This window comes from Columba livia, chromosome 12 (genome assembly GCF_036013475.1).
Source record: "Columba livia isolate bColLiv1 breed racing homer chromosome 12, bColLiv1.pat.W.v2, whole genome shotgun sequence".
NCBI lineage: Eukaryota > Metazoa > Chordata > Aves > Columbiformes > Columbidae > Columba > Columba livia.
This window is the reverse complement of record NC_088613.1, coordinates 20,422,686-20,446,209: the sequence shown is the minus strand read 5'-3', so window position 1 is coordinate 20,446,209 and position 23,524 is coordinate 20,422,686. Positions and strand designations below refer to the sequence as shown.

At 49.3% G+C, this 23,524-nt stretch overlaps 1 protein-coding gene across 8 annotated transcripts in view; it reads left to right on the top strand.

Moving 5' to 3' along the window:
• The window catches only part of LOC102087784 (H(+)/Cl(-) exchange transporter 5), a 50,493-nt gene that overhangs the window by 24,036 nt on the left and 2,933 nt on the right, over positions 1 to 23,524 (top strand). For 7 of the 8 annotated variants that reach the window (XM_065028111.1, XM_065028109.1, XM_065028113.1 and 4 more), the window contains 9 exons: positions 10,797 to 10,948; positions 13,201 to 13,300; positions 14,261 to 14,445; positions 15,681 to 15,803; positions 16,160 to 16,366; positions 17,490 to 17,570; positions 18,416 to 18,958; positions 20,096 to 20,282; positions 21,942 to 22,340. In XM_065028111.1, the coding sequence (XP_064884183.1) occupies positions 10,797 to 10,948; positions 13,201 to 13,300; positions 14,261 to 14,445; positions 15,681 to 15,803; positions 16,160 to 16,366; positions 17,490 to 17,570; positions 18,416 to 18,958; positions 20,096 to 20,282; positions 21,942 to 22,340 (1,977 nt within the window). Of the gene's footprint in view, positions 1 to 3,323; positions 3,471 to 10,796; positions 10,949 to 13,200; positions 13,301 to 14,260; positions 14,446 to 15,680; positions 15,804 to 16,159; positions 16,367 to 17,489; positions 17,571 to 18,415; positions 18,959 to 20,095; positions 20,283 to 21,941; positions 22,341 to 23,524 lie in introns of those variants that run through there. The other variant, XM_021300753.2, reaches the window with a different exon arrangement.

Genomic DNA, 23,524 nt, shown 5'->3' with positions numbered 1-23,524 from the left:
CTTTTTTATCTTCTCTGGTTTGGACTTTGCCTTTTGTCAATAAAAGGCAACAGATAAAACTTTCCTTGGTAATTTTTTTCCCTTCCCATGTTGTTAAGTTGTGCTTGGGAATCAAACTTAGTGTTTTAATACTTTGATACTTTTCTAGTTTTTCTCGTAGTCTCGGTAGTAAGGTAATGGTGTTACACCAGGCAGCAAGCGCATCTCAACAGTGCTTTTCCAACATGGTTGTCAAAGCACAGATTTTCATCTCAGAGGGTGGATGGGGTGGCACTGCCTTTTTAACGATACAGCCACGCTTCCCAGGAGTTGTTTCATCTTATTGGCACCACCTCGTTTCTGTGCTACAGTGAAGGTGACCACAGCTACACAGGACGTTCAAGGTGCATTTGTGCAGCTGTAAATCTTTCCTGTTTCTTAGTCTAAGGGATTCAAAGAAAAGCCTTTTCCTTATCATCTTTTCTCAAGTGTTGAGCCATGACTTGCAGAGCGTTGCCCGCAGACGCTTGAATTTTGAAGTCAGACATGCTGACTTGGAGCAGGACGTTGTTTGCAGTTGTCTCTTCCCCTCCCCGTATCCCCTGCTGTGCTGGCACTGGGTTTCTCCTGCTCTCCTGTAATCCAGCTGTAGCCCTTCCAAGCCAGCAAAGAGATGCTGGTTACCCAGCACAAGTTACAATAAGTGTGGCCACCACCTTTCCAGACCACTTACAAATACAGCAGGTAGTCCAGTGCAAGCAGAGATCAATGGGATTCCAGTGTTGCCTTCCTCCTGTTTCGAAAACACAGGAATTTCTGCCTTTTAACATCCTGTGTTTTCTGCCAATTGCCTCTCGGTGAGAAAACTTTTCCTCCTACTTTCCAAGAGCCTAATTTGCCTCAGACCTTCTAAAGAAAATTTTGTCCAAAGCTTGATGAATACCCAGGTACATGGTCGGTTAGATTATATCTGCAGTCCTTTTTTTAATTTAAGAAATACAGTATTTACAAGGCCTGATTCCTTTAGCACAAGCTGTTGGAACAGCTGCCTCACTGAGTATTATCCCCTAGATGAGGGGTTGCTTCTGTCAAGTGGTTTGTAAGTTGTACTGGTTTCTAGTTCCTTAATATCCCTTTCCAAAACTATTAAGATACAAATGGTGTCCTCTGAGTAGTTTATAGCAATCCTGGCTGGGTGTCTAAGTTAGGCAGCAATGCTGGCTTATTTTGTGCTTTTCTTTAGCAGCCCTTTCTCTGCTCGTTGCGGAGGCAGATGCTGGGCTTGGGAAGAACAAGGTGTCATGCCTGGATATCGTGGTGGTCTCTGGATGTGCTTTAAATCATAGGGAGCAAAGACAGGACCGTGTTCCCCACTTCTTTCAGAGGAAAGCTTAAAAATGTTTCAGTGGCTGGAATGGCTCCTTTTTGCTGTAGGATTTAAGAAGGTTTTTTGTCTTTTTGAGCTCTGAGGGCAAGAATTGAGAATTGCAATAGTAACAAACAGCACTCCAAAATGCAGCGGGGTTAGCAAAGCTTAGTTTCGTATGGATTTTTGTTTTTATCCACTTTATGCTTTCCAGACAGGCTCTACGCAATGGGAGGTGGATGGTGTAGCTATATTGGGGATGATCAGCTGGCTGCTGCTCTTGGAAGGATTAAATACCTTTCTTTGTTGTGCTAGCCAGGTTTTTCACTCAACTGCTGCATCTCTGGCAGGTTAGACTAATTGACCCACCCATTAGATCTCAGACAAGCTCTGAGATGATCCCTGGTCTGGGAGATATCTCCTCTGGCTTTAGTCTTCACTGCCTTCCTCCTTGACCTCCAGACTGGAGCCCGGGGTTGTCAGAGCAGCATATCAGGTGAAAGCAAAGTCAGTGTTTGCTGGGGTGTAGAGTTTCAGGCTTGCCACACAATGTTGAAATGACAAGCTATCGCTAACAAATTGGAGCCAGACGAACTTAATCACCAGCCCCTTTGAGCTCTTAGGTACATTGAATGGCAAGATAAAGGGTGCTCCCTTGGGGGCTGGGGAGAGCAGAGTGGAATATTGCATCTGCAGAGACGGCGGAAGAAAAGCTCAGTGCCTGCCAGCCTCCTGGAGAGACAGTGAGCAGAGAGCGCTGAAAGTAGCTCTTCAGCAAGCAAGATGTCAGCCAGGTGGGAGAAGAAGGGGTTTTTTCAGCCTATCTGTGAGTGACCCTGTTCCCCAGCACTGGTGAGGCTGTACCTCAAATCCTGGGGGCAGTTTTGGGCCCCTCACGCCAAGAAAGCCCTTGAGGTGCTGGAGCGAGTTGGGAGAAGGGAACGGAGCTGGTGAGGGGCTGGAGCACAAGTGTGATGGAGCGGCTGAGGGACCTGGGGGGTTCAGCTGGAGAACAGGAGCTGAGGGGAGACCTTCTGATCTCTGAACTGCCTGAAAGGAGCTTGGAGCCAGGGGGGTCGGGCTCTGCTCCCCAGGAACAAGCGCCAGGAGCAGAGGAAACGGCCTCAAGTTGCACCAGGGGAGGTTGAGGTTGGATCTGGGAACAATTTCTTCCCCAAAGGGCTGTGGGCATTGGAACAGGCTGCCCAGGGCAGTGCTGGAGTCACCAGCCCTGGAGGGTTGGACAGACACAGGTACGAGGTTCTTAAGGACATGGTTTAGTGCTGGAGTTAGATTACGGTTGGACTGGATGATTTTGAGGGTCTCTCTTCCAACCAAAATGATTCCATCATTCTATGACCCACCAGTGTCAGGGAACTCCATTGATAAATGTGTGTTTTCCTGTGCTGAAGCTTGGTTTGTCCAGATCATTGAAAACGTGCGGGTGCAGAGCGGGGTCTGTCCCAGGCTGATGTGCTGGGACCATCAATCTGCTGTGGGTAACTGGGTGTCTGGGGTGTCCCCCCACAGCCAGCCTGGGGGTGAGGGGCTTGAATGCCGGGTTTGCCAGATCTTTGGGGTTGGACTGTTGGGCTGAAGGAGAAGAGGTGTGAGTGCACAGCTGCAACCTGCCTGACTCGTAGCAAACAGCCTTAGCAACGAGCTGCTCTCCATCTTACAGGCCCTGCGCAGGCAGCTCCGGCTCTCTGCAGCACCGCGTCTGTGCAGCTCAGCAAATGCGCAGATTTTAGTCCTTATTCTGCTGGATAAAACATCCTGAGTGCTGCCCAAGCAGCTCCGCTCGCAGCTTGGGGGTGCAGCCTCCCTTCTGGGTGCACCGGGAGCCCTGATCCCGGGATGTCGCCAGTGTCCTCTGCCCTCGCCTGCCCGCAAGCGTGAACCTCTCCCTGTGCCGCTCAGATCCTGCCCCTTCCAGCGAGGTGCAAGGGCCGGCTCATGTGACGGTGACGCTGCACCGGGCGTGTGGGGAGGGCCCAGCGCTGCTGCCCGAGCCTGGAGGAAGAGGCTGCAGCAAGTGCCGCTGCGAGCGGAGCGCCTGGTGTCCCCCGACCCAGCGGCCATGGGACCGATGGGCTCCCGAAGGTGCTCCCGCGGCTGAGCGAGGGTGAGGAGAGCCCTGCCAGGGAGGAAGAGGGGACAGGAGCCCAGGGGAACGCGTGGGGCCGCGTTGCGGAGGCTGCGGAGCAGCAAACTGCCCGTTCCCGCTGGGGCGACGGGGCGGTGCGGTGGGCAGGGGCTGCAGCCGGGGTGGTCGGTGTGATTTCTGCTGTGTAATGGTTGCTTGTTTACTGCTGGTCTCCCTTTTGTCTGCAAAACCCCTTCTTCTTCCAGATTTGCCAGAGCAAGGGGAGCAGTGCGGAGGCAGAGCGTTCCCAGGTGCTGCTGGCATCTCGCTGTGCGGGCAGGACAATTAACAAAGCCCTGTGGGTCTGTGTGACACACGCCTGTAACTTTAACAAGCTCTGCTTTTTTTTTTTTTAAGCCAAGTAGTCCCTCTAACGTGGAGCATTAACCTGTCCTAGGGAGGTGATCAAAACGCAAACAAATCTGTGTTTAAAAAATGAACTGTACTTCTCTTAACATTCGACTTGCTGTTTCTAGGCATTAAATAGTGATTTAGGGATCTGTACGTTAGGAAGTTGGCAGACCTGTATAATCATCTTGATTGTGTTTTGAAAGGTGCTACTGAGTTCATTTCTTCCTTTATTCCTACCTGGGTATCCTAGCATCCTTCATTTGCAATAAGCTGAGGCAGGAATATGATCTTGATAAATATTTATGGCTGTCAGCCATTTTATAGTTCAGTATTACTCCTGGAAAAAATATAAGGACATTTACTCATTACCTTGTTGAATGGATAGTTTATCTGCTTACATGGCTGTGAAACTGCCTTGTATGTCCAGAGACTTTGAGGTTCTGATTTTTTAGGCACATCAGGCTGGGCTGAATGGGATCAGCGTCTGGAGAGCAGGATCCATCCCCAAACTGTACTTGGCTGGTCGTGAGCGTGCAGGTCAGACAGTCCCTCCTGCTCTTGGCTTTGTGGACAGCGAGGTCCCCCACGGGGCTGCCGGTCGTGGCATGGATGGGATCACACAGGCTGGTCCCGGTTGGACGTTTGGTGCTGGGTGCGATGACCTGCGGGGCTGTGCTGTGATATGTGCCCTAAGGGTCTGGTCTGTGTTGCTTTGTGGCAGCAAGATAACCATGAGCCAGCACTGGGCCCTTGTGGCCAGGAAGGCCAATGGTACCTGGGGTGGGTTAGAAGGGGGTGGTCAGTAGGTCAGAGAGGTTCTCCTGCCCCTCTGCTCTGCCCTGGGGAGACCACACCTGGAATATTGTGTCCAGCTGTGGCCCCTCAGTTCCAGCAGGACAGGGAACTGCTGGAGAGAGTCCAGCGCAGCCACCAAGATGCTGCAGGGAGTGGAGCATCTCCCGTGTGAGGAAAGGCTGAGGGAGCTGGGGCTCTGGAGCTGGACAAGAGGAGACTGAGGGGGGACTCATTCATGGGGATCAATATGGAAAGGGGGAGTGTCAGGAGGATGGAGCCAGGCTCTTCTGGTGACAACCAGTGACAGGACAAGGGGCAATGGGTGCAAACTGGAACACAGGAGGTTCCACTTAAATATGAGAAGAAACTTGTTGGGGGTGAGGGTGGCAGAGCCTGGCCCAGGCTGCCCAGGGGGGTTGTGGAGTCTCCTTCTGTGCAGACATTCCAACCCGCCTGGACACCTTCCTGTGTAACCTCATCTGGGTGTTCCTGCTCCATGGGGGAATTGCACTGGATGGGCTTTCCAGGGCCCTTCCAACCCCTGACACTCTGGGATTCTGTGATTCTCTCGGCTGTCCTGGGAACTCTCTCCCAGCTCAAAGTCCCTGGGCTGGGCAGTTATTCCAGAAGAGTGAGCAAGGAATGACCCTGATCTCATCTTCTTGCAGAAAATGCTTCTCAAAGTAGTCTCAGTTAACGAAGTTTAACACTGCTTTATTAGTATTTTTTTTTCTTTATTTAAGGACAACCTTTTATCTTTAGGACAGATTAAAGTAGGTGTGCCAAAATAAAACTGAACAGACAATGAAAATGAATGCCTGGGTGGCTGCTGGCTTTCCTTAATGCTATAAACCACCACTACATTTATATTTCAACTTGCCCAGAAAAGCAGCGAGGCTGCTGAAAGCCCATCATGACACGCTCGCAACCCAGTGCCGCCATCAAACCTATGTGCTGGATCAAACCCTGGCTTACCCCCCGGTTCGGTAGTCCTGCTGCAGCCACGGTCTCCACATCCATGGTAATTATTGTGAAAATCCGCAGCTCTGGACTGCAGATGAGATTTGTTTGAGCTGCGGTTGACTGGGCTGATGCCTCGTCCCCTATACCAAATGCTCTGTTGGGCACTGTTGGGTCTTGTCAGGTTCTGTCAGGCCCTGATAAACTCTGTCAGGATGTGTTGGGCTCCATCAGGCCCTTTTGGGCATTGTCAGTCTCTATTGGGCTCTGTCGGGATGTATAAGGCTCTGTAGGGCCCTGTCAGCTCTTTTGGTCTCTGTTGGATCCTGTCAAACACTGTTGGGCCTTCTGGGGCTTTGTCGGACACTGTCAGGCCTTGTCCTGGTCAGTTGGGCCTTGTCGGGCTCTGTTGGGCTTTGTCAAACTCTATTGGGATCTGTCGGGCTCTGTCAAGCCTTATCAGGCTCTGTCGGGATCTGTCAGGCCCTGTTGGGCCTTGTCGGGCTGTCATAGGCTTTGTCTGGGTCTGTCTGGCTCTGTGGGGCTCTTTTGAGCCCTTTCAAGCTCTTTTGAGACTTTTCTGACTCCGTCGGGCCTCGTCGGGCTCTGTGGGGTTTTTTCTGCTTCAGAGGGGGTTTGTTGCCTCGAGAGGCTGTGGGGCAGTGCTCATCCAGATGGCTTTATATAGGTAAGCAGGAGTTGCGAGTGTCTCAGTTGAACCTGGTTGTCTGCTATGAGGATAATTTGTTCAAGAAGGTTTTGGTCCGTCAGATTTGTAGAACAGCACTTGGCACTTTCAGTGAGGATATTTGAGTGGGGAAGCCTCTGAAAAACGTTGCTGCTGGCCTCGTAAGTGCAAAAATGTTGGTTAAAAACAGGGTAATTCCTCAAGGCCCTCGGCAAATGTGCCCTGTTCTCTGTGCAGCACAAGTCGGGCTTGTTCTTGAAAGGAACAAAACCAAAAACCCAGTCAAAATTGAAAGGCAGTGGGGAAGAGGAGTATTAAAACTCCCATACAGAAGGATAATATTTAGTATTTCCTTTAGCTTATTTGGGTTGTAGATACCACCAGGGTAAAGATGTCTCCAGATGGGGAGAAATAAGGAATTCAAACAATTGCTCTCGACCCCATCACCTACGAGCAGCAGAGGAGAAGAGAGACCTATGATGTCTTCTCAAGCCCATTTCCCAGATTGGCACAGCTGCCTCTTAACAGAGAAAGCCGCAGGAAAACAAGATGAGTCATGTAGCATAAGTGAAAACTGCCACAAAATAACCCAATTTCAAAAGGTTCCTTGCTTCATGTGGGACAAAAAAAGGTTAACTAACATTAACCCAACTTCTTTTCCTCCCTCTCCTCCTTGGCCTCCCTCTCCTCCTTGGCCTCCCTCTCCTCCTTGGCCTCCCTCTCCTCCTTGGCCTCCCTCTCCTCCTTGGCCTCCCTCTCCTCCTTGGCCTCCCTCTCCTCCTTGGCCTCCCTCTCCTCCTTGGCCTCCCTCTCCTCCTTGGCCTCCCTCTCCTCCTTGGCCTCCCTCTCCTCCTTGGCCTCCCTCTCCTCCTTGGCCTCCCTCTCCTCCTTGGCCTCCCTCTCCTCCTTGGCCTCCCTCTCCTCCTTGGCCTCCCTCTCCTCCTTGGCCTCCCTCTCCTCCTTGGCCTCCCTCTCCTCCTTGGCCTCCCTCTCCTCCTTGGCCTCCCTCTCCTCCTTGGCCTCCCTCTCCTCCTTGGCCTCCCTCTCCTCCTTGGCCTCCCTCTCCTCCTTGGCCTCCCTCTCCTCCTTGGCCTCCCTCTCCTCCTTGGCCTCCCTCTCCTCCTTGGCCTCCCTCTCCTCCTTGGCCTCCCTCTCCTCCTTGCCCCCACTCGTGTCCCCACGTGTCCGCCCGTGGCAGCTCTTAGCAGCAGTGCATTGCTGGAGGAGGAACGTGCACGGTGCGTGTTCTCCTCGTGTGTGTTACTAGGGGCGTGTGAACTCACGCGTGCTCTGCAGAGCACACGGGATACATTGCCAAGTGAATGATTTGTGGTTATTTAAGGCTGGGTTCCCAGCTCGGGTAAGAAATGGGCTACCGAGGACTTTGGTCTCTTGCCGCCTTCTAGAATTATTTTTGTACTTCATTTCCCTTTGTTTTGCTGCTGGCAACGACACACTGAGATTGCTCAACACACACATTAGCTGCCTGGCAGCACCTTGCTCTTCTCCTTTTCCGACCAACAATGTATGTTGTACAAGACTGTTTTAAAAGCTCTTCTGAGCTGGGATTTTAAGGGGTTCATCCATGCAGCTCCCTGTTGCTTCGCAGCTTGTCGCACAGCTCTGTTCTCCGCGCCGTCCACATGCGGAGCGCGAGGGCTGCGTCTCGCTGGTGTGCCGTCCTCCTGGGTGTAGAAGGTAGGAGCAGGCTGGAGGTGCAAAAAGAGGGGTGATCAGTTGTGTCCTTCCGTCCTTCATTTCTTAAGCAGCAAGGCTGTGCACAGCAGGTAGGCTGGGAGGTCGCTGCTGGCTTCTTGTAGGGCCATCAAAGTCAAATAGTGGTGAGCGAACCTGCCAAAGACGCCCGTGGAGCTTGGTGGGTATCAGACATCGCAGTGAGAGAAGCATGAAAGTCTTCTTAAGGGAGTTTCAGAACTAGTATTCCCTGTGTAAGGCAGTGCCACTTATATTTTCTGATGATACTTTTGCATAGTGGGTAATAGACTGCAGGACACCTTTCACCTCTGCTGAAATTTAATGGTGTTTCTTGAAGTAACCCAGGCAGTTTTTGCCCTTTGAGCATTTGGTGGCGTAGAAAGAAAACCATGTAGAGTAATTACTGCGGATTCTGTTGGTGTTGACTCGGAGCAGGGGCCCTAGTGCTTGCACAAGCAAAGGAATGAAACTTGGGCTGAATTGCACAGAAGAACTGGCTCACGTCAATTAGTCTGTCAAGAAAACTGCTCGATTTCTTTGGATAAGGTTTAAAAGACCTTTGGTTTGTTTTTCCCCTCGATGTGTTTCAACACCTCCTTCAAACTGCATGCAAGGGGCTTTAAGAAACCTGTTTTTAAAGGAACAAGTGTTGCATTAATGGGGGTTTAAAAGGTTCTTTTGTGATCAGAGATGCTCAATATTTTGTTCTAGGAGCAAACAAAAGTGGGGATAGATTAATGGATGTTTTCCACCTGGAAAAGACTTAAATGCATTTCTCAGGGCAGGTAGGATGCACTCAGGTCCAAGGCAAGGACCGAACATCAGCCTGGCTGGGAGCTGCCTGTAAACCAAATGCTTGGGGATGTGGAGACAACATGAAACCATCTATCTGACCCATTTTTTTACACTGGAATCCAGGACTAGGGGCATGGGGCTAAATGATCTTTAAAGGCCCCTTCCAAGCCAAATCATTCAATTAACCATTTTATTTTCTTGCCAGAGGATGGTGGAGCTGGTGGGAAAGAGACTTCAGAGCCTTCGTGTGGGAGCACGGCTTGTACGTTGTCTTTAGATGGACCTGGCCACCCCTCATCACACTGTACATGAGTAGTTTTCTCTAGGTCTTTGTCTTACCCTGCCCCACACCCTTGGCCTGTGCTCCTAAATGTGAAGAGACCGTCTTGTGACCAAAATTTGGGGAATATACATCTGCATTGAGCAAGCAGTCATTATCCCACTCTACTCAGCGCCTGTCAGGTCGCACCTGGGATGATTGTCTTCAGTTTTGGTCCCTGCTATACAAAAAAGATGTGGCCCTTCTCCCGCCTGTCCACAAAGATGATGCAAGGACTAGGAAACCACAAGATGTGGAAAGGCTGAAACAACTGGGCTTGTTCAGCCTGGAGAAAATAAGATGTAGGAGAGAGCTTGTCACCATGGTCCAGTATTTAAAGGGTGGCTACAGAGAAGATGGAAATTCCCTTTGTACGAGGAGTCACAAGGGAAAGATATGGGGTAATGGGTATAAGTTACTCCAGGGAAATTCCAATTGGACACGAGGGAAATTTTTCATGATGAGAACAATCAGCCATTGGAATAATCCCAGAATGTCAGGGGTTGAAGGGCCCTGGAAAGCTCATCCAGTGCAATCCCCCCATGGAGCAGGAACACCCAGATGAGGTTACACAGGAAGGTGTCCAGGCGGGTTGGAATGTCTGCACAGAAGGAGACTCCACAACCTCCCTGGGCAGCCTGGGCCAGGCTCTGCCACCCTCACCAGGAACAAGTTTCTCCTCAAATTTAAGTGGAACCACCTGTGTTCCAGTTTGCACCCATTACCCCTTGTCCTGTCACTGGTTGTCACCAGAAGAGCCTGGCTCCATCCTCCTGACACTCCCCCTTTCCATATTGATCCCCAGGAATGAGTCCCCCCTCAGTCTCCTCTTGTCCAGCTCCAGAGCCCCAGCTCCCTCAGCCTTTCCTCACACGGGAGATGCTCCACTCCCTTCAGCATCTTGGTGGCTGCGCTGGACTCTCTCCAGCAGTTCCCTGTCCTGCTGGAGCTGAGGGGCCACAACTGGACACCAGGCAATAACCTCCCCAGGGAAGCGGTGGATTCCCCAACATTGGATGCTTTCAAGATTCAGCTGGACAGGGTGCTGGACTGTCCTGTCTAGGCTGCTTTGCCAAGAAAGCTTGGAGCAGGTGATCCCTGAGCTCCCTTCCAACCTGGTATCTCATGATTCTGTGATCATTTTCCATGGGTTGTAGCAGGTTGGACAGAAGGCCAGTGGTTTGGCTGAGTTTGTTTCACCCAAAGGGTGGCTCCAAGCCCCAGTTTTGTGTCTCCCCAAGCCCCCATTTGGTACCACTTCCCACTGCTCAGGCTTTCCTGTCCCCTCAGCAGCAATGGGGGTTGGATGCTCCGCTTCCCCCATCTCCTGTCCTCCTTCTCATCTTCACTAGATCCACCTGTGACTCCATTTCTTCTGCTGGGGGTCTCAAATATTCCTTCACCTTCTCCTCTCCCCTCTGCTTTCCTCAAATAGCAAAATATCATCATGGCAAGGGAAGAATGAACACCTGGTGTTAATTTACTTTGGTTCCTGAACAGTCTCTGCATGAACCGCTGGAGCTGCCCAGGTCATCCCTGGGAGGCCTGCTCGGTGTACTTAGCTCACCAAACAGCTTGTTAGCAGTTTGCTTCCACTGAAATCTCTAAGTTAGTGTTTTGGAGATGTGTTTTTTCCTAAAAAGGAGGAAAACTAAGAAACGCTCAATTTTTTTCCCCCCAGGATTTTCCTCGTATAATGGAGGAGGGATGAACGGCACAAGCACCATAATGGATTTCCTGGAGGAACCTCTTCCTGGTGTGGGCACTTACGAAGATTTTAACACAATAGATTGGGTGCGAGAGAAGTCCAGGGACCGGGACAGGCACAGAGAGGTAACATTTCTTACTGCTCCTTGCTGACACTGAGGGCAGAATAATTAACTCGCTAGAGCTAATCTCAGGTCTGATTGCTGGACTTGTGAGGTGCTTTCTGGAGATAACGTGGGACAGAGGAATCGCCCTTAGTGTGGGAACCAAGAGCCTCTCTGCACGATTCGTGTGAGGAAGAGGAACACTAAACTGAACGTATTGCAGTTTATCAATTACTATTTCTCTTCTGAAGGCTTTTATTTACTTAAAAAGCTCTACTGGATTTCTGATACGCATCTTAAATCCTTAAGGGAACTTTTTCTTATGCCACGTTAAACTTGCTTGACTCTGAAGCATAGCAAAAGCTACACTCCTACTCGTGGAAGGTGAATGTGTTATTTGGAGGAATTACATTGCTGTTGTATGGTTTATAGTGGAAGAACTTAAGCACCCGCAATCCTGTTTATTGATAAAGAAGCAGGCTGTTTTTCTGCTCATACAGTTGCACTTGGGAATGATGCTCTTTCTATTCCCGATTCGTGCAAAACCCTTGCTGGCAGAACTCTTGTGTAGCAATGACCGAACTCAACTCGTTTATTTGCTTGTAAATATATTCTTTAATTGTATTTTTTTTTCCTGAGCCTCACAAAGCAACCTTTGTCTTAATGACAGCACGCAGACTGAATGTGCTCCCTACTCAGTGTGTGAGTAAATACAATACAGCATAATGCCCTAACTTGAACAAGTACAGGCCCAATTACTGGGCTCTGTGCCCCCATTACTTACTGCCCAAAAAGCTGTCCCCATCTATGGATTAAGAGTACAAAGCCAAAAGGATTATCACACACACGTCCTCAGGCACAGGTGAACGTATAGAAGGATTATGCCCATCAGTGCGGATCTATTTGCTATCAGCTTCTGTCTGGATTGAAAGAAATGGAAATCAGGTTGAGGCAGAAGTTCCAGCTGGTCAAAGAGGTGTAGGGTTGGTCCAATGAAAAGAAATAGAAAGGAAATAGTTTTGACAGCGCTTTGGTTCTGTACCAGTTTTACTCACAATCAGTGCGGCATTTGAAAGATAAAAATCCAGAGGAAAAGAAAACAAACAAATGGGGCTCATTCAGGCAGAAATGATTCTTACTTTATTTATTCCTCATTTAGTGAGTACTAGCTGTTTGCAATGTGCCTCTTTATCTGGGAATAATAGTGGCACACTGGAATGTTTGCTTTGGGAGAGGCACAGGCACACAAGAGCTGTTCTGTCACCCTTCCGTCCGCCTGTCACGAGCAGTGGGACTGACAGGCTGGGCCCGAGTCCCACTGCCCAGTGCCACCAGTACAGCCCAGTTCCCAGCCCGACCGCCCTCTGTGTTGGTATTAAACCTGTCACCATCTCCTCTCTCAAAGCGAGGTCTAGTTTGTACTCCAGATGTTGAGACTGACGTGCTGGTGACAGCCTCTGTTTGCTCTCACAGTTTGTGGGTGCGATACCCCCCGCAGTATTGATAAATTGCTGGGGGCAAAGTGCTCAAACGGTTTCTTCAGTGTTCGGATTCACTTGTGGCAAAACTGCCAAAATGTGGGATCTCAACATTAATCAGGCTATTCGGTTTGCACAAGGTGATGCTCCTGTGAAGACCATTCCGTTTGATTAAAGCACCAAATGATAGCTGTGTGATGACTGGAAGATGGGGTAAAACTTTGAAGTTGTGGGATACCCGTTCACCAGCACCTATGATGACATTGCACCTCCCCGAGCGGTGTTACTGTGCAGGTGTCGTTCACCCCATGGCTGCTGCAGCCACTGCAAAAAGGGGTTTGATAGTTTATCAGTTAGACAATCAACCTTCTGAATTTAGAACAGAATCTCCTCTTAAACACCAGCATGTCTGTGTTGCTATTTTTAAAGACAAAGTGAACATTACTAACAAGTAATGGCTTTAAAAGATAAAGGGATGAATTTTGTCTTGTTTTTCTGCCGAAGACACCTGGGAGGAGAATAATTCCTTCAATTTTCCCCAGCAAAAGGAATCCTTGATCTGTTTTTGTACATCTCCTCACCAGAGCTGCATTCACTGTGCCAGCTTGAAGAGCAGCCACTGGCTGATACCTTTTCTCTCACCCCTCAAACAGAATATGTCACGATAGCTGTTGTTTTGAATGTTAGAGCCTGTCTTCCACTCACAATAACAGCACGTAGTTCTGAAAACATTTACAGCAAAGCAGATCAATGTTTTAACCGACGATTCTTTCTTTTTGAAAAAACACTTTCCTAGATCACCAGTAGAAGTAAAGAGTCCACGTGGGCACTGATACACAGCGTGAGCGATGCCTTTTCCGGCTGGTTGTTGATGCTCCTCATTGGGTTGCTGGCAGGTAAGAGCAAATATCCTGGTTCTGCGCTGCAGCATCTGTATCGGTTGCTGCCACAAACCCTGGCAGATCGCCAGAGCGGGAGATTTTTGGCCCTGGAACAGGAGATTTTGGCCCTGGAGCAAGTGCTGTGCAAGGGGCTGCAGCCACCTCTGTGCTGCTGCTTCGCAATTTGCAGAGGATTAGTTTTACGTGCTTTGAGGCTGCGTTGGTGTAAATAGCCAGATACAAAACAGAAAGATCTCCTGATATCAAAAGTGAGAGGTATCCTTAGGGAATTCAGGCTTCTTTCAGAGGTCGACTGGCTGAGGCCTTTTAAATGACTTGAGGAGCTAACTTTGAACCCAGTGCGGCAGAAATAAATCAGCTGGATACAGATCGTCCCGATAGAAAGCAACCAAGCGTTCATCACGAGGAATGAATTTAACGTTTCTGTTAATATTTACATAGGAAAGCTGCTATCCAGTTTTTCATTAACCGGAAGATTTGCTAAATGTTTATTGCTACCTCTGGAGCTTGTAGTAGCACTTGCTACTTCTCTGAATTCAAGGTTATTCCTGTCTTAATATTGTTAGTGTGACTCCTGGATTCCAGTGGTGTGTTTTGTCTGTGTCCTCCAGAAATGCTGTCCGTGCCTCCCTGCCTCTCAGACTACTCGCTCTGCTATATTTAATAATTGAGAAGAATTAATTTCTAGTGACGTAGGGTGGGTTTGAGTGTGTTTCGTCATGGCCAGCATTTGAAATAGGATTAGGAATGCTCTTTTTGATATATATACTTAAATAAATCTTCCCATTTAGCTCTCTGTAGAATAAAAGTTAATTGTAGACAAAAATATCAGTACTGCTCTATTGGTAGGCGAGTCGAAAAATCAGTCGGGCAGGCTGTAACCTTTGGGTATTTGAGTGTGCGTAAGGCTGCTATTAAGTTTTCTTTTTCTATTGATGTTTTTCTTTCAACCAGGTTCCTTAGCGGGGCTGATCGACATTTCCGCGCACTGGATGACGGATTTGAAGGAAGGCGTGTGCTTAGCAGGCTTCTGGTTCAACCACGAGCACTGCTGCTGGAAGTCCAACACAACCTTTATGGACAGAGACAAGTGTCCCGAGTGGATGAGCTGGTCCGAGCTGATCCTTGGCCATGGAGAGGTGACGTGTGCCTACAACTGGTTTTGCTGCCAAACACCCCATTTCCCCAGCCTGTGCCATCCTTTGCTAGCGATCTGGATGTATATGCTCCAAGTGCAAGCTCTAGGTAGTTTAGGGGCTTAACATTCCCCACTGGGGTCTTCCAAGGGTGTAAAGAAACTCACACAAGTTACTTACCTGGCGTCCTCAGGAGGGGAACAAAACACTGACACATTTGCAAGTGCAATATTTTAGTCATGTGTCGAGGTTTTGATTGCGGGGTGACAATAAAACCCGGGCAGATGTATTGTTAACCTCCTCTCCTCCCCCTTCAATCTCCCCTCTCCCCCCTTCCCACTCAGCACAGGCGATCGGGAGGGAAAGAAGGACAGAGAGAAGAGAGTTGGAAAAATTAAAAATGTTTTACTAATGCTACTGATAAAATAGAGAAAATAATACAAAATGTACAAAACCAATCTTGAAAGTCCCAGCAACTGCAGAGCTGGCACCCGAAGTCCTGGACTGGACTCTGCAGCCAACCGGAGCTGGATTCAGTCTGTCACTGGCCTCAGTTCGCAGGGACGACTCGCAAGGTCCTCTCCTAATGTCGCCATAAGGAAAAAGGACGAGATCCTAGTGATCTCCTGCTTTTATTCATGTGAATGGGATGTTATACACAGTTGGTCAGTTTTTGGTCACCTGTTTCTCGTTGCCCCTCTTGCGAGATGTCCATCCATCCTTATCAATAACCTCGCATTCCATTGCTGTGTTTACCAAAACATGTATCTGGTTCTCCAGGAAAATTCAGCTGATATGAAGCTTTAGCTGACAGGCAAATTCACTAAAAGAGAAACTTGTTTTTAACAAAACCAGGACATCATGTGTCTGAGACCTGCTGCTCAGAGGATAATTTGACCACAAACCATTTAGAGGGATGTTAGACGAGCTCAAGTCTTGTGTTTCTGTCATCTCTGGGTGGAGCGGCCCACTGGACCAGGACAACAGTTAGCCCAGTACTTGTGTACCTTGTTTGCTATTTTATATAACGGTCTTTGGAGTTATAGTTGGTTTATATCCCTGTAACCCAGCAAATGTAACTTGTCCTTGAAACCTCAGACTTGCTGGAGTTTTCTTAGTTTTTGGCTGCTGACTGTACGTGAGATTACCTGCTACTTCTGTGTGCTTGTTTCAGTGCGTAGCTTTGATGTGAGCTCAGTTGAAATCATCTAATTTGGGTCACTTTCTCTGCTTTTCAGGGGGCTTTTGCGTATATTCTCAACTACTTCATGTACGTTACCTGGGCCTTGTTATTCTCCCTTCTCGCTGTGTTACTTGTGAAGGGGTTTGCTCCTTACGCCTGTGGCTCAGGGATCCCAGAGGTGAGTGAGAATGAAAGCAGGTTGGGTTTTTTAATGTGGGGTAGGCATCCACCATCCAAAGATTACGCATGCCTGTTATGATTTATAATAATGATTTATTACTCTTTAGATGGTGGCTTAATACGTGGGTTTTTTTCAAAACTATTGCTGGAAAAAAGTCTTAAGTGCTTGAGTCTCCATGCAATCCCTTTAAAAACTAAAATGATTTGGCGTTTGCTGACTCTGTGTTCCTTTTGGTAGCTGGGAAGGGTCTCTGGAAGCTGTAGGGGAATATGGATTGGGAGAGCCTAGTAAAACAGGAGCTCTGCCCAGGGCTTGAATGAAAGCCTGTAGAGCTTTGTGTGCTTGACTTCCAGATCAAAACTATCTTAAGTGGTTTCATCATTAGAGGCTACCTGGGCAAGTGGACGCTGATCATCAAAACCATCACCTTAGTGTTGGCGGTGTCGTCTGGGCTGAGCCTGGGCAAAGAGGGGCCCCTGGTGCACGTCGCCTGCTGCTGTGGAAACATCTTGTGTCATCTCTTCACCAAATACAGGAAGAACGAAGCGAAGCGCAGAGAGGTACGGAGAGAGGCTGGTGTTGTCAGGCTGGTGTGGGGAGACCGCGGGGTCTGATGCTTTGCACTGGCTGTAAATGGTTTGGTTTTGGCCTGTTCCTGGTGTACCTCAGCACAAGGCCTGGTTGAGAAAAAGTCATCTCTGTTAGGAAGTGACACCGCAGCATCTTCCCAGTGCAGGTTGGCATCCTGTTTGTGATGGGAGAGTTCACTGGCATGAACCTGCCGCAGAGCCAGTTCTGCAACACTTACTTGTGCTGATTTGTGCTTGCTATGTAACTCTATAAACTGTATTGGGACTGTTTGAGGGACTGCTGGAGAGAGTCCAGCGCAGCCACCAAGATGCTGGAGGGAGTGGAGCATCTCCCGTGTGAGGAAAGGCTGAGGGAGCTGGGGCTCTGGAGCTGGACAAGAGGACACTGAGGGGGGACTCATTCATGGGGATCAATATGGAAAGGGGGAGTGTCAGGAGGATGGAGCCAGGCTCTTCTGGTGACAACCAGTGACAGGACAAGGGGCAATGGGTGCAAACTGGAACACAGGAGGTTCTGCTTAAATATGAGAAGAAACTTGTTCCTGGTGAGGGTGGCAGAGCCTGGCCCAGGCTGCCCAGGGGGTTGTGGAGTCTCCTTCTGTGCAGACATTCCAACCCGCCTGGACACCTTCCTGTGTAACCTCATCTGGGTGTTCCTGCTCCATGGGGGGATTGCACTGCATGAGCTTTCCAGGTCCCGTCCAGCCCCTGACATTCTGGGATTCTGTTTGAGGGACCTGGACGTGGCTACAGGAATAGAATGCCAGGCTTTGCTTTCAGGGACACAGCGATGGGCGAGGTGTAGGAACCAAGTGACATCGAACGTGACACGAGTGTTTCCTCGCAGTGCTGCAAGGCTTTTCTGTGGACAGCTCACTGGAGAATAGTTAATGTGAGATGTGTAGTATCACATTGGCCAATCTACCTTCTACTAAACCAAACTCCACAGAATCCACCCAGTGGGCTGGCAGGGTTTTGGGTGGCCCCATAGCACCTCTAGTTACACTAGAGGTCATTGTACAAACTTAAGACAAAAAAAGGGGGAAATTTGGGGGCGCTGAAAACATTTGACCGTCTTTGATTTCTCTTTTAGGTTTTATCAGCAGCTGCAGCTGCTGGTGTGTCTGTAGCTTTTGGTGCACCCATCGGAGGAGTCCTCTTTAGTCTGGAAGAGGTAACCAGCATTTTGTGTTAGCTCTAGGCGAGCCGTTTTGTTGCAAGAACTGACCCTGCTGGTTTAAAAATACAGGCCACTCGTAACTGCTTGGGTGTGGAAATGAGACCCTATTGAATACTGATTGGTGGTATATTTACAAGGCCAAGCAACCTAAAAGCTTATTGAGGTTTCAGGTAATTCTTAGGAATGCTGGAGAATTTATTTTGGATGACGTCTCTGTGTAGCTTTGCAATAAACCTATTGGGTTCTCCCAATCTGCGTGTGCTCAGCAACACTGACTGTTCGCAGCCACAGCCTCTGTCACATTTTCCACGTGTCCACAATCTCCTTACAACAACTTATCTGGTTCTCAAACCCCTTTTTGTCCCAGGGAACTTCTAATCCTTGTTCAGTTGATCCAGACGTGAAATGCATCACTGCTGCTTGCTTCAGGGCTTAGCTCAGAGGAGCAGTGGGATGGTTTTGTTCAGCTGAGCACTGTTGTTCGGCACTTCTAGACTTTGCAGAGCATGCAAGGCAAATAGTTCTCCAGATTTGGCTCGTAGCTGATTTGGAACAGCTTTTATTATCCGCGTAAGTCACTTCCAGTTGAGGGATCACAGAGGGCACTCGCTGCATTGGAAGCTGCAGGCCAGGACCCATCCTGGCCATTGCAGTACGCACAGAACCGGAGCTCCGAATAAAGCCTGGGGTGCTCGGCTGGAGAGGAGAGTTACATAGCCAGGGCACATCCATCTCAGCCCTTGCTTTTACTTCATGCTGTGGTGATTTTGTTACTAGGCAGCGATTGGTGTAGTGACAAGCGTGGAATTAACTGAATCCACTTTGTTTTTCCTCTTTAGGTGAGTTACTACTTCCCTCTCAAGACGCTGTGGCGCTCCTTCTTTGCTGCTCTGGTCGCCGCGTTTACCCTGCGCTCCATCAACCCTTTTGGGAACAGCCGCCTGGTTCTCTTCTACGTGGAGTTTCACATGCCGTGGCACCTTCTGGAGCTTGTGCCGTTCATCATTTTGGGAATATTTGGTGGGCTTTGGGGAGCTTTCTTCATTCGCAGCAACATCGCCTGGTGCAGGCGGCGCAAGACGACGAAGCTGGGTAAATACCCCGTGCTGGAGGTGTTTGTCGTGACTGCGATCACGGCCGTTCTGGCCTTCCCCAACGAGTACACCAGAATGAGCACCAGCGAGCTGATTTCTGAGCTCTTCAACGACTGTGGAATTTTGGACTCTTCCAAGCTCTGCGAGTACGTGAACGATTTCAACAGCACCAAAGGGGATGACCTGCCAGACCGAGCTGCTGGCCCCGGAGTTTACACAGCCATGTGGCAGCTGGCTTTGGCCCTTATAATGAAAGTCTTCATCACGATCTTCACCTTTGGCATGAAGGTGAGAATTGCCTGTAAAGGAACGCGTGTTCTTCTCATCCCCTGCAGGAACCCCAGGTCTCAGAGTTTTATTTGCTCAATAAACAGACATGTTTTCCTCCCCAAGCTCTGTTAAGAAGGGGTTGAGGTGACAGGCTGCAATGATTTGTTCTGTTGCTCATAACCAAGGGCAGTAGAAACCTTTTATCCAGAGCGTGAGCACTAGATACAGTCACTCAAGCTGGTTTCTCAGGGCTTCACGTCCCATTTGCCAAACACGGAGTGCTTCTAAATTGTCCTGCCTTAAGCCTTTTTTGATATACGTGCAATAGTTAATTGCAAAGCAATCAACGTCTTAATTACTTATTCCTTGATCAGATGGTTCTGAACTTGTTTGGCAGCAGCTCCTGAGCTGTGGATGTCTGGCCTAGCTCTGAGCTTTCCTGCAGTGGGGTTCAGCAGAGCTGAGCATCTCCCGCCCCCCAGTCCTCCAGTGCTCTGTCCAGAAAGGCGACCCCACCGCAGAGCTTTGGACATCATTGCTGCTGTGAGGTCCTCACTGACATTCCACTCATCTGGTTTGTGAGAATGAGAAAGCCGTATGGCAAAAGTGTAAAGGGAACGGGGGGAAATTCTCTGACTTAAAAGACCGGGAGCTTTTGGAGTGCTGGAACAGCTGAAGTGCAGAGGTGAAGCTTGCTGCCATCGGCTCTGCTGGGTGTCACTCGTGCTCTGGGTGCTAATTGCAGGTGCCCTTGCTTTCATGATGGAATTTGAATTTCTGCCAAGGAAGAGGTACGTGAAGGCAGCGGAGAGGGGAAATCCCATGTCTGCAATAAACACCTCCTTGTGTGGTTAGAAAGGCATGGGGGGAGTGTTAGCGGTGTTACATTCTCTTAGGAAAGCAGCTTTTCAAAAAAGCTTGTTCTTTTGAAAAAGCCTCTTGTGGGGCTGTTTCTCCTGCTCAAAAAGGAGTAAATTCAAACTCCTTGCAGAAACCGTAGAGCATGAGGGTACAGGAAGGGCAGACACAACAGAGCAAGGCAGCCTTGCCAGTTTAAAATTTACCATAACCTCTAACTTGGCCCTGTTTTGGAATTCCATCGCTATCTTTGAAGTGCCTGAGGAATGGCAGGTTTGCCGATGTGTGTTTTCACAGGTGCCCTCGGGTCTCTTCATCCCCAGCATGGCTGTGGGGGCCATTGCAGGCAGGTTGCTCGGAGTAGCCGTGGAGCAGCTGGCCTATTACCACCATGACTGGGCCATCTTCAGCGGCTGGTGCAGCCAGGGAGCCGACTGCATCACTCCTGGCCTCTACGCAATGGTGGGGGCTGCGGCATGTCTGGGTAAGCAAGATGGCTTTTGAAACGGTTTGGGTCTTGGTCAGCCATTTAAATTGTAGAACCATAGAATAGTTTGGGCTGAAGGGCCCTTCCCAGCTCCCCCAGTGCCCCACCTGCCATGAGCAGGGACATCTTCACCAGCTCAGGTTGCTCAGAGCCCGTCCAGCCTGGCCTGGGATGTCTCCAGGGATGGTTCATCCACCACCTCTCTGGCCAACCTGGGCCAGGCTCTCACCACCCTCAGGGACAACAGTTCCTCCCTCATGTCCAGCCTGAATCTCTCCTCCTTTAGGTTGAAACCGTCACCCCTTGTCCTATCAGAACAAGAAGGGTAGTAGTGCAATGCTGCTGTTGTTCTCACAGTCCGTAGAATCTGGCTTTGTCTCAAGAACAGGAAACTTTGTAGTAGAATGTGCACTGTGTTTCTCATCCTGTTTGCGTTCTTTTGCCAGCACCAGCCTATTGTCAGACGTGATGGGTTTCAGTGGGGAGCCTCCTGAATCAGCAGCTAGAAAAAATGAGAGTGGCCAGGGACTTTAGGTTTTCCTGTGAGGTTTTAATTTATTTTCCTGCCTGTTCTGACCTTAAATCTTATGACGCAGCTCTGCTTTTTGGTGACACTGATTCTGCTTGGCTGAATTTGAGAAACTCAGTGCACGTGACTGAACTTCACTTTTACTGCAATTCCCAGTCATCTTCTCCATGGAATATGTTTAACTCTGAAGGACCTACTTTACTGTATCAGGAGAAACTCCCATTTCAGGAACAGCAAAAGCATGCTACCAAAACCCAGCTTTGGTCTTTCTAAAGGGGTTACACCTCCTTGTTTGCATGTAATTGAAGAAGAAGAAATATGATTCCGCTTCATTAACTGTTCTTTTTACCATTGGAGAGTACTGAAGGGTATAGGAGATGGAGTAAAACTCCTCTAAAATATTTGAGAGTAGCTTTGGGACTTGAATCTCAAAAGCATAAAATACACCAAGAAAAAATGCTGTTATGAAAAAATTATGTCAATAGCTTAGAAGGCTCAAGTGTTTTCTCTTGAAATGCCTCAACTGTTTTAGTGTTGAAAACCTACACTGTTGTAGGTTTTCAACACTAGTAGTAGTACAGAAGTCAAAAACGTCAGGCTGAAAGCTGGCAAACTCGAAAGGTCACTTGTCTGAAGCACTTGCTATTAGGGGAGTTAATGAAAGCAACTAAAAGATGTCAGGGTGACACTTACCTCTTGCCTATGGCCTGTCAGAGGTCGTGTGCCATGAATCTTCCTATGGAGATGCGTATGGGGCCCTTCTATGGCATGGCCAGACTATTTTGCAGTTAGCTGAGAAACAAGGGAGAAATGAGCCATCTCTTAAGGTGTATTCAGAGTTCAGGGCAAGCCCCATCAAAAACGTGTAGCAAACCCTTATAAACCAGCCCATGGGGCGATATTCTGGAGGGGACGGATGGTTTCAGTACTGTTCTGCTCACGTTTGGAATGCACTGCAATGCTGAACATGATGTAGGAGTCCAACAGTACAACCCCTTGTTAACACAAGACCTTCTCTAGGTGAGTTGGCAGAGGATAGCTGTAGCAAACCTCCAAACATCTCTGCACCCCAGAAAGCCCCAGAATTGCCTCTTCATGTCATGTGTCTTCCTGTGTTCTGTTTGCAGGTGGGGTGACCCGAATGACTGTGTCACTAGTGGTCATTATGTTTGAGCTCACGGGGGGACTGGAGTACATTGTTCCTCTGATGGCAGCAGCCATGACCAGCAAGTGGGTGGCTGACGCCATTGGGCGGGAAGGCATTTACGACGCACATATTCGCCTCAACGGATACCCTTTCTTGGAAGCCAAGGAAGAGTTCTCACACAAGACACTTGCGATGGACGTAATGAGGCCACGGAGGAATGATCCTCCTCTGACTGTCATCACTCAGGACAGCATGACCGTAGAAGATGTTGAGAGCATCATCAATGAAACCACGTACAGTGGCTACCCGGTGGTGGTGTCACGGGAGTCCCAAAGGCTGGTTGGGTTTGTCCTCAGGAGAGACCTCATCATTTCAATTGGTAAGAGGCAAGATACTGCAGAGATAAACAAAATCCCAGAATGTCAGGGGTTGGAAGGGCCCTGGAAAGCTCATCCAGTGCAATCCTCCCATGGAGCAGGAACACCCAGATGAGGTTACACAGGAAGGTGTCCAGGCAGGTTGGAATGTCTGCACAGAAGGAGACTCCACAACCTCCCTGGGCAGCCTGGGCCAGGCTCTGCCACCCTCACCAGGAACAAGTTTCTTCTCATATTTAAGTGGAACCTCCTGTGTTCCAGTTTGCACCCATTGCCCCTTGTCCTGTCACTGGTTGTCACCAGAAGAGCCTGGCTCCATCCTCCTGACACTCCCCCTTTCCATATTGATCCCCAGGAATGAGTCTCCCCTCAGTCTCCTCTTGTCCAGCTCCAGAGCCCCAGCTCCCTCAGCCTTTCCTCACACGGGAGATGCTCCACTCCCTCCAGCATCTTGGTGGCTGCGCTGGACTCTCTCCAGCAGTTCCCTGTCCTGCTGGAACTGAGGGGCCACAGCTGGACACAATATTCCAGGTGTGGTCTCCCCAGGGCAGAGCAGAGGGGCAGGAGAACCTCTCTGACCTACTGACCACCCCCTTCTAACCCACCCCAGGTACCATTGGCTTCCTGGCCACAAGGGCCCAGTGCTGGCTCATGGTCATCCTGCTGTCCCCAGGACTCTCTTGGACAAAAGCAGAAAGTGATGGAGGGAACAGCATGATCCTGGAGGACTGCACACATGCGAGCTCTGCGGTGTGTTCTCCAGCGTTTGGTTGAGCACACTGTCTTAGCTCAAGCTTGCCAATGTTCTGTAGGGGTGGTGTGACAGCACGGTCCTGAGCAAGCTCGGTGCCATGGCAGAGCTTCACTAATCTTTATTATTAAGTTGCCTGCAACTATGAATCAACCTCATGTGTTCACTCTCTCTTCTAAGACAGAATTTTCACCGTCACTTTTAGGATGTACAATAGTCCTTTAGAGCACATGAGTATTGCTCAGATAAGTATCTGGGCCAAGTGCTTATGACAATACAGATTGAAATACAGAAAAAAGGGCACTATCGTATTATGCGCGTTGCCTTTCCTCTGTAAGGCTGCTTTGTGGTGTGACCACAAATTACTGCATTTGTGTTATTCCGAATCACCAGGGGCTTGTTAAGAGCAATCTTTTCCCCCAGATATGCACAGTG